The following is an 11839-nucleotide window of genomic DNA, read 5'->3' on the forward strand; positions in this document are numbered from 1 at the left end:
ACACTAGTAAAAAAGCTACTAAAACCTACCACAAACTCATAAGAATGTGCGAAAATAGAACACGTTTTAAACTTCGTCCAAGATATTACAGAGCATTACACTGAAAATAAAACAATATTTTATAAGTAAACTTTTTAAGATTGGTATAAACGTGTCATTAGGTAACATAAAATAAGTCAAGTTTGTTTAATCTCTTGACCTACGTTCAACAAGCGAGTTCTATCGACGGATTCATTACCTAGTTGTTCACATATATTATATATTGGCTTTCATCTTCCTATGTATATATACTTCTTCCTAAACCTACTACAAGCACGTGCTGTAAAATTTTGCGGTACTCGTATTATGACTTAACCCATATTCAATATAGTTTGCCGACGATCACCTGACAGATTGATATTGGCTAAGCAGTAGAATTTTTATGGTTTGGATAAGTAGGTGGTAGTGGGCTTCGGATAGGTAGGTTGGATAACTGGTGATTTTTTAACGAAGAAAAGACTTTCTGACGTTTATAAAAATTGTGGGATCATTGGTCACAATTCAGCAGCGTTATATCATGGGTAAAGGTGTACGCTTTAAGAAATAGTAGCAATATATTCAAGCCATCTTTTGGGTTGTGGGGGTCAACCAGAGCTTTGAAAGATATAAATCTTTAACAAAGTGGGTGTCAATTCAACTGAGAAAGTCGTATATCAAATCATCAAACCATGATATAATCTAATCTTTTTTATTTAAATCTTATCTTATCTTAAAATCAATCACAAAAACGTCGAGCTTTGATCGAATGTTTCATAGTTCAGTACCTCAAATAGTTGACCCCCTGATGGCATTCTGTAATTGGACGTACCGTACCGGACCAAAAGGACACATATTTAAAGATTTATAACCCGTTAGCTCACATATAGAAGATTGCATTGCTCACATATAGAAGATAGGGCTAAATAATGTCAATAATGGAACTGCTCTTAAATAATTGTATTTCAAAACACATCCCCCAGTTTGTTCAGTTTACCCAACTAACAAATCACTAACGAAATAGTAGTCTATAGTGAATTCCCAACAAAAAGAAATATTCAGAATGGCGGTACCAACTACTAACGATGAAATGTCTCACCGTATAACTCGTTTGTCAGTAGACTATAGTAATCTATATTTAGCCATGCTGTAAGTGTAGGCTACCTAACTGAGCCCCCAACACACCTTTTTTGATAAACCATCTTATTCGTATAGACACAACACGTGGCCAGTGCGTGCCAATAGATGGTGTTAACTATATCTCACTATTGTGTTACAAGCATTCCTTTGAAATACATAGTGTGCTTTAGGCTTGATCATTCTTTACGTTTTACTGTGGGGTCATTGTGCGTAAATTGTGGTGAATGGGCTTTGGCGATTTAGCTAATTAAATTTCAACTGGTGTATCACTAGAAAAAAAAATCAACTGAAACATGCAGAAGTTTATTGAAGATCAAACAATCTGACCAAATTCCGATGTACGTAACGTGACCGAAAATCATCATGGACTGATAAATTCTGGTCTGCCACTTAGGCTAACACTCCCATGGTACGCCCCTTCCGACACAAGATTGATTGACCATGGAAATCACACGTGAAAAATGCATGCTCACTTTCTTTCGCCGAAAACGGGACATAACATAGCTATCGACACAAACTAGTACATTGAATATATAAATCGCCTTTGTGTAGCACAATCAATGACGATAAAACTCATTCCGATGGCAAAATTTACAATGTAAACAAACTCGTTCACCTTCTACAAAATACGACTAATCAAAACGCGACTAACTCGCGACACAGTTGACACTGTAATGTAAAATTTTCCACGCTCATATCGTACCCTCATAATTTCTGGTAATATAAGGAATTACAGAATACGCATTTTTGCTCGGGTCTTCCTTAACTATTGTGGGGCTCTATACGGAGAGGATGTGCAATGACCTTCATACTGGGGCCGTCTACGTTTACAATCTATCTTACGCTATCTAGCAATACAAATCAAAATATTATACACTCCATGAGCTGAAAGCGAATGGCAGTTTTCAACAGTTGGGAAATATCAACAAAAATACATGATGAACTTTGTATTTATATTTTATTAATTAGGAATAAAAATAGAGACAGGGCCTCTTACTATTTTAATTTTTTTTCAATCCCATATTTTATACATTGGTTGGTTGGTCGGTTGGAGTAAATCGTGATAAATAGGCTATTCAGGTTATCAAGTTTCAACTATTGTATCATACGAAGTGAACGTTCATTGAGGATCAAACAATCTGAACATCGACCAAAGCATAATATCAGCGTAACGTAACCATGAATCATCATCGACTGAAATAGTTATTGTCTGCTTGTCAGGGCAGTCGTCTAGTCACCACACCCATGACACACCTCTTTAAAAACAAGATTGATTGACCAAGAAAAAAACGAGAATATCGGTCAGAGACCGGAGACTTATCGATTGAAAGTTAGGGGATTCCCCAGAACAGAAACTGCGGTTTCGATTCATCCGCTCTTACTCCACAGCGACACCGTGTGTCCCATCACTAATTAATTAATAACTCGCTAATTATACAACATAATTCATCCAAAATCAATAGGCTTCTGGTCCGAGATATGATGAATGCACATGCAAAATTTGGAGGAGATTCAATGCTTTCGTGAGATATCGCGTAACATACAAAAGTGTCTAACAGACAAACAGACAAATACTTATCAACATACTTACCGATTTTAAGATTGAAAAGTAACAAGTGCTTATTATATGTATTAGAAATATATTATTAGTTTCAGATATTTCCACAGTCTACGAGTTCCACCATAGCTGTTGGCATCAATATGAATTGATGTATTGGAGATGTGGATCGCTGAAATAATTCACAATATGAAAAACTCTTCCACAGCCCACAATATATATAGGAGGTACTGAACTTCACAGATGAAGGTGCCACATTTTAACAACGTCAGATGAAACGGGCCACATAATATTATCAGCATGTATTTTTGTTCCATTTTATTCGCTGTATTCACTAGTCCCACACTGCTATTTATTACGCTTTCGTACGTTTGTAGTTGCAACATTTTCCTGGTGGAGAGCTGTGGCAATATTACACAATAACACAGACAAATATCATTATACATATACTTGACAACAATAATGTTTGTTCAATTACAATATACAAGTAACTGTTTGTGGCGTCGTTGTAAATTTGCTTGCTTTTGCAAAACAATTATACTTTTACAAATAAGATATAAATTTTTTTTATTTATCTTTGCGATGGCAAATTTATTATTTCACGCAGAGTTGCAAACCCTGTTTCTGTCGCTTACTTTTTTTTCGTCGCCATTATAATTCGGTTCATTTAAAGCCGATATGTTCAATAATTACCGGCAAATCGAGACCAGACATATTCATGTATTTGTATACCATGGCTTCGCAAACTGTTAAGCTCGTGACCCCTTCCAATGTATTAAAATTTTTCAACCCCGCCTTTAGGGTCTTACGATTAAGGTCAGCATTGCTATGCAATCGAATTATTTTATAAATCTTTGCTGTAACATTTTGCGGTATTTGCCAATGGCTAGTCAGATGAGTTTTGGAGTCAGTAACAATATTCTAAATTAACCCACATTTCAAAATGATTAATAACTCACTTGCCGGTCATCACTTGACAGATTGATATTGGCTAAGCATGGGAAATTTTTTACTTGTTATGATAAGTAGGCGTTTGTTGTCTGGTGATATAAGTACTTTTCATGACATGAATAGTAGACGTGAGCAAGGTAGAAATTTTGCCAAAAATTGTTTATGTCCAGAGAAATAAAATTTTCTGGCGCTCAGATGGGTAAATGTGTACTCCCTTAGAATTAGATGAGTTATATTCAAGTCGTGATGCATATTTCTGGTTGTGGAGATCAACCAGGGGCCTAAAACATAGATCTGTATCTTTGAAAGAAGTGGGCGTCGATTTAACTCTGAAAGACGTACGGTATATCAAATTATCACTCGATGATAATAATCTAATCTTTTTGATTTGTATCTTATCTTATCCCCAAACCAATAATAACAACTATTATTTTAGGTATTCATAAAAAATATACTTCAGTATCTCAGGATACAAAAGCTTTGATCAAATATTTCATTATTCTGTACTCGTGATAGATAACCTAGGAATGGGATGTTACAAAGTAGGTAAATGGTACGGGTCCAAAAAGATAGAATTCAAAACCCACTGGCTCCAATATTGGTTACTACCTATAGTATTTCATGAGGTCAGAGCCCCTAACACGCCTTCTTTTGAAAACCGTATTATTCAGACACACAACACGTGGCTAGTACGTGTCAATGAATTCTTCAAGATTCCACACTATCGTGTTACAACAATGCAATTTTTATTTACAACTACATAGCGTGATATAGTTATAATGTGGGATCGGTGAGCTTCAATAGTCGCCGGGTGTGCGTGCTAGTCAGGCAATCAAAATAGAACTGAATATGTATCATTTAAAATTAAAAAGGAAAAGAGGGATCCATCGACCACCGACTTTCCTTGAGGAGCAATCGACCGGAGTTTAATCTCTACGTAACGTTACTTGGTATCGTCATCAACTAAATTAACTTTTGTCTGCTGCTCATGCCAGTTGGCTGATAACCACACCCATCGCACGCCTACTCAAAATAATATTGATTGACGAACACACATGGAAAAAAGGATGCTCATTACTTAGAATAAAATATCTCAAAATTTCCGAATTTTCTTTTACTGGCCACTGGTTCCACCATAGCTGGAATCTGGTATATATAAATCTGGTGTATGGTATAAACCAGGGGTCGGAATCCTACGGCCCGCAGGCCGAATCTGGCCCGCGACGCTTCACCAAATTATAGTATAACAAACCAGCTGTTATGACGATTATATTTATTAAGTTTACAGAATTTATTGTGAAAGACATGTAGATTAAATTATATTACAACCTAACAAGTGCATAATTTATAATTACTCGGTTAACTAGCCTATAATTTAATTATAGATAGACAAATGGCAACAGAAAGTAAATGTAATGCAATTCGAGAAATGTATCACTGCTTGATTTTTATTATGAAAAATATCATCCGTTCGGATTTCAACTTTCTAAAAAATATGTCCGGCCCATCAAAGACTTGCAACCCTTAATTTTAGCCGCGAGCGACAAAAGGTTGCCGACCCCTGGTATAAACAATGACGATAAATTTTGTTTCCATGAAAGAATTTACGGTGTAAGATAACTAAACCCACTAAATGTCAATCAAAAGGTGATGAACGATATTTTACCAGATTGCTATCCAAGCCCGCGGGCCGCGACACACCTCTTGAAAATCGTATTCTTTTTAGACACAACGCGTGGCGATTTCGTTTCAATAACCGATGTTTATTCGGCGCTCCGGTAGTATTCGTACCAAGATGACGCACAACCTGCCAACCCTAACATGGTACACATAATATGTTCAGGCAGTGCGACATCGTGGTACGAATAATACAGGAGCACCGTTTATTCATTGTGTGATGATGTCATTCGAACTGAACAGAAAATTCTAGAGGAGCATATAGGATCAAACAATTTGAACATCGACCAAAGTCCAATCGATATTTACATAACGTTACCTGAAAACGTCGTGGACTGAAATAGTTCCGGTCTATTACTCGGGACAATCGGCGGATAACTACAGTGTAGAAAAACAAGATTGACTGACCACGAGTGGAAAATTACATACATTAGAACAGTGGTCACCAAAGTGTGGGTCGCGACCCCAAGTGGGGTCGCCTTAAATATTTCTGGGGTCGCCGAGTGCCCATCGTTGTCTTTCATTTTATTATTTTTATTATGTGTGTGACTTCTCGGCTCAACGCTAGATACTTCAAACAAAAGAATGAATAACAAGCACGCAGACAGGTAATATCAAGAGCAATTACGATAAATCAATTATGACATCATATTCACAAATTTAGTCCGTGTGAAAAACAGTGTTCTATGAAACAAATACACAACAGCTAGCAAGTTTCGACATTTCGAATTGGAGTGACTTCTTTTATAATAAGGCTATTGCGTAACGACAGTAATTTATATTTTAAAGTAAATCGTTATTGTGTCTTAAATGTACTCTGTACAGTGGCCGTTGCTTTTACTGCAAATCCTCATTTTCCAGGCTACCGTCATATTGATAATTACAATTTATTAAATGACTGATAAACATAAAAGAAAAATATCGTATGATCAATCTTTTTGAAAGCTTGACTTTTAGTGCTATGAGTCTGCTAAAATCAAAGCACCGAAATCGATTAAACGTAGAACACGATTTGCGTTAGAGCTTAAACAACATGAAGCCACGAATGCAAGATCTTGTTGGAAGGAAGCAGTCGCATTCTTCACACTGATTAAATATGGTTGTTGTTGGGTTCTTTTCATAAATTTCCTAATTTGATAAATATTTTTTTCGTGTCTGTAGGTGAACATACATATATATAACTTGGGGTCGCGAGTGCTTATCATACGTAATAATATTGTAGATGGGTTTAAAAGTTATATTAAATATTAAAAGTTTCAAATTTTATTCACTGATTCCACCGTTAACTACGTGGACAAAGTTCCATAATCTACAATAAAAATTAAGACCGGAATGCGCTAAAAGTCTTGTATTCGTGTAACATTTTTCCACGCCCATGCCATACCTCCAGAAGTTCTGTTAATATAAAGAGGTATACGCATTTTTGCGAGGGTCGGTTTTTAATATTGCGGGACCATAGGCGAAACGGGGGCCTGTAGAAAATTGCGATACCCACTGCGACGCATACCCAGAAGGGATCTAAGGCCTACACAGCGTGCATTAGTTCGCGCACTGCACATAGCTAACTATTTGATAAAGTACTTAATTTAATTCTTACAAATTGCAATTGTTCCACCAACTGATATCAGCGGGTGGAAGTGGTCAACTGTTGTGAAATGACGACAAAATGACATGACGAATTTTGTATGAATCATGGTTTATTAATTAGGAATAAAATGGATACATGGTCCCATATTTCACATACATAGTCTCAGCTTCTAGTTGTAAGAATCCTTGTCGACATCCTGTTGCACCAAGCAGCATAAGAGTCAATTTAAAAGTGTGAGTTAAGATTTTTTTTATCACGTCGCTATTGAAATTAGGATATTTGTTTGTGCGATTGATCAAAGTGATATTTTGAAAACTGACGTATAATAATGAAATATAGATTATATATTGGACCTAACGAAACTCGCGCCAAATATTTGATTCATTACCCAAGTGTAGGAAGTGTCGGAGTAGATTTGACACGGTCATGTAGACCTATGCTCATGAATAAACTTGAATCGATTGTTTGTATATATATTTCAATCATCGATGTCCATTATCATCAACACGCTTATTGAAACTCGTTCCAGTGAGGTAGACCGCTGCTGTAGGGCTTTGTAGAACCAGGGGCATGACTGGTGGTCTACAATCGGTATCCGATTCATATATTTAGTTTTACCTACAAGTGTCGAAGACGATCAATTATTTCATTAGCAAATAGTGACATTCTCGTTAGTGAATTTTAATTGCTTTTTTACGACGGTCATAAATGTTCGGTATAGCCTCCATAGGGTACATGTTTACACACTGAAAGGCATGTATAAATATTCTCCAAACTACCAAACAAGCACGGTATTCATTTACTGTACGGAAGTGATACAGGTGGTCTTTATGACAAAACTTTTGAAAACGTAAATTGTTCTCGAGCTCTAGGCGTGATCATTGTTTTTCTATCTAAGTGTATCCCGATTTACTTTATATTTATTCCCGATCATGCGTAGTTTCATCATCTAACCGTAACGGTTCAAATTATGTAATGTAAACGGACTTCTACGAGTACATTCAAAGTAAATTTTTATTCTTTACATCATCTATTCTAATTGGTTTAAAAAACATACATTTACATTTCGAAAACCACTTTGCGATGTAACAAAGTGTGATATATAATATATATTGTATAGGTCACATTCGATTCCCCGAGCTCTGTCTGTCGGAAAAAAATGTAAACTTTAAATGATTTATTAAAGTGAAGTCAATATAATTTGAATAAACATAAACTAATATATTTAATACAAACATAGATTGTACATGATTGAAATCGAGAGAAAATGAAAATTTAATAAAAATAAATTTTTATGCGATATGAGAAAATAGATTGATATATACAATATAACTGTAATCAATATTGCCATGTTTTAAACTTCGTGCCGAAAATGGTATTATGTATCCAATTTTATACCTTTTCAAATAACTGCGAGCCCTTCAGCACAACGTAATCATTTACAATACACATAAGCCTAAATCTTTCTTTGTCTTATTGTAACTGGAAGTTCACACTCAACTAGAAATGTTACCGTCATTGTTGTTGCATTCTTGCAGTTTTGGTATACAACGTCACCAACACGAAGTACCGGTATAGAATATTTTGTCCAGTGTATATTAATGTTCATAAATTGTCGTAAATTGCGGATAAATTTTTCCAAATACTTTTTTGTAAGAACGACAGTTAATTTTCATACGCCATTGCTTTGAGTATAATCGATTCTACAGTTTGGGCAGGTTTGAACATTTCTCTCGCAATCAAGGCACAAAACTGGAGATGAATAGCAGCAGAGAAATGAAGCCTTAGCTGGACGAACTCCACATGATATACAGGTTACTGGCTTGGGTGCTGATGAAGTTGTTTTGGTGGCATTTGACGGCAATTCTATGATATTCACGATGTTTGACTGCCTGAAAATTACAAAATTGTTATACATTTATACATACAAACCATGAAGTGTTTTTGGAGTATTAATACTTGTCACTGATGAGGTATATCGGCTTATTTCTTTGATAAATATATATTCAAAAATTGATTATATTTATAAACTACATGTGAATAAAGTTACGGGAATTGGTCTGTCAGCCTAAATCGCTAATCATTGGCAAAATAGGTGCGAATGATTACTTGACCCAATGTTCACAGACTTCACCCGCAATACATAATATGTGGCAACACTATAAAGCTTCCTACCAAGTTTAAACCATCTTATAAAACAATTAATCCGAGCGAGTTCAATAAAATGTCAATGAATAGATACTATGTCTCATAAATACGTAATAGAGTAACTTCATGTTTTATCAGTACATAAAAGTTTTATTAAAATTTATGAGACACTCATGGTAACTAAAATGGTTACCTGTAGAAATCCGTTTCACTTATTTGATTCGAAAATAACTTCAAGTGGAAGAGAGAAACATAGAAATGCCCTGAACTTCCAGTAATACATCCTATCCAATTTATCCTAAGGGCTACGGAATACTTTGTCCGTGTTTCCTCGTTTGGATTCCTGGACTGCGTATCGTCAACAAATCCTTTTGCCATTGCAATAATGTCAAATTTCTTTTGTATTTGTCAGTTCTTTTCTATTCGTAAATTAACTATTTGACTTATTCTTTTCAACGTTTGTTTTCGTTTATTCATCCTAAAATCAAAATCTTCCCATAGATACAATGTTCACGACCATAGAGCTAGCAATTTCTAGATTATGTAATACACATATTATATATTTATTTTTCTGAAAATATATACAAAAAAAACATAACCTTGTAAGAAGAAATAAGTTGTAAAACGGTGCCGTAAAACCATAAAACATTATTTTTAATTTATGTTTTAAGTCAGCATTCGATTGAACGTCATGTCAATTCTTCTGCCAGTACAATGAGCTCGCATGAGATTTCAGCAATCCACTTGTCAGTAGGATAAGCATGAGTAAAATTTTATAATTTCTCAGGAATACCGTACAAACCATGACAAAAAACTAAAAAAAGAATGGAAAAATCGCAAACAATGGCGAAGTTTACATCTTTAGGCGAATGCTCAAAACACTGCTTCTTTCGGCAGATATCAAATTATCAAACGAAAAACGAGATAATATTGGAAACCAATAAATTGAAAGCTGTACATACATTACAACTTTTGATCGCATTTAAGCGAACGTGATTGAGTCAAAAACATTCTTTCTCGAAAACATATTTTTTATTGCGAATTAGATTCGAGCAAATCAATCTCTAAATGATCGCAGATCGTGAAATAGACGTCGTTTATATATCAGTAGGTGGCGGCAATGTAACTTGTGGATGAATCACTAAGGTCTTTTGCTTTATTTTCCCCTTGGGTTATATTAAACCAATTCACGCACAGATCAAGTTTAATACGTAAATAGAAAGTAGTAGCAAGAGCGTGGATTGAATCGAAGTTTTGAGTCGTTGTCAGAGTCAGATCGTCGTTGATCAAACTTGATTTGACTATTATAGTATTTGATAACTCAAAGGGAAACAGGTTTCACATTTTTGTACATAAATATATCAATTTCTTAATTTTTGTCTAATATTGGTAAAAGTTAATATCGGTTTAGAATATTATGTCAGGATATTTTATAAATATTGCATCCTATGGTACCGGAATTACACACGCCTATTACTGTAAAAAGCAAGCTCGTTTTTGTTTTACGGACACTTTCTCCCACAATAGGAAGTCTCCCACAGCTTTACTTGTTCCACAAGTGCTCCAAGGGGACGACTATATTGTTATATGATATCCGCTTACCGGACAACCAGGTCCGGTAATTTGTGGGTGCAAAAAGAAATTTATATAACGAAAACGTAATTTCTCATTAGGATTTTAAACAAAACTAATCCGCGTATCTAATATGTCACTTCAGTTTTCTTCGCCAAATAAAACTTGTTATGTTCAATCATCCGTAACTACTGACTGAATTTAATTTCTACTTAACCCTCAAATTATACAGATCAAGCAATCTGGCTGACGCAATTTTGGTGAAGTTGCACAATTTCTTGAAAACTTATTACAAGATAATTATATTATAATTGGTTGTTCTGCCTAATTACAGGTCTCTATTCGGCAAACTCATTATGTAGTATGATGCGTTAGATGAGAAAATCGTGTAGTGTAGAAAATCAACTTTTAACATACACAAACGAAACTCAATGGTATATAACAGTAAAGTCAATACTGCTAGTAGTGTCTTTCCCAATAATTAACTTTTTGCTTTTGCAGCAAGAAATTACTCACCAAAAATTATCACGCAATATCGATATAGGTTAGATACATATTCTGCTCCAAACTAGACATTGTACAAAAAACTTACCATATTTCCAGAGCTACTATTTAAGTCGTAAGGACTGGGATCAACCTGTTCTATTTATTTCAATTGAGAGTGAGGTGAATGGTATGGGATTTTTAATATGATATCCATAACTTTCAATTACTCATGTGTTGTACTTAGTTTGAGATATCGATAAGACTATCACACTATTAACAAATACCAAATATACCAATTAGACAACTTTGTATAGTTATTAGTTAAAACAGACGCGGGTGAAAATGAGCATCACATAGACGCCACAGAAAACAAAGAAAAAACTACCCTAAATAGTTTCATAATAAATTTTGTAAACTTTGACGCAAGTAAATGTCATTTTACCTGTCAAATAGTTCTTTGATATATTTTATTGACGTACTTTGGATTTTTGTTCAGACTATCTCAAATTTCAACAATGAGTTTAATCACCAGTTGTCTAGAATGACCTATTATTATTAAAGTACAAAAAAACATATTCCTAATCGACTATAATATAGCCCATACATGGCTGCTTGGAAAAATTTAAAAATACCAGTATTTCGTCGAAGATTTTGGTTTAATATGGTTTGATACAGGAAAATATAGACAACCAACATGTATGGCA

General features: G+C 34.8%; 1 protein-coding gene across 1 annotated transcript; it reads right to left on the minus strand.

Annotated features, from left to right (window-relative positions):
* Positions 1 to 7464: 7464 nt before the first annotated feature.
* LOC120333458 (uncharacterized) lies at positions 7465 to 10081 on the minus strand. The gene is made up of 2 exons (XM_039400890.2): positions 9271 to 10081; positions 7465 to 8821 (listed from the first exon to the last, which is right to left on the minus strand). Exons 1-2 carry the CDS (start codon positions 9453 to 9455, stop codon positions 8602 to 8604), a joined length of 405 nt encoding a protein of 134 aa, XP_039256824.2. The 5' UTR covers positions 9456 to 10081; the 3' UTR covers positions 7465 to 8601.
* Between the last annotated feature and the right edge of the window lie 1758 nt (positions 10082 to 11839).

Source organism: Styela clava, chromosome 13, assembly GCF_964204865.1.
Source record: "Styela clava chromosome 13, kaStyClav1.hap1.2, whole genome shotgun sequence".
Lineage (NCBI taxonomy): Eukaryota > Metazoa > Chordata > Ascidiacea > Stolidobranchia > Styelidae > Styela > Styela clava.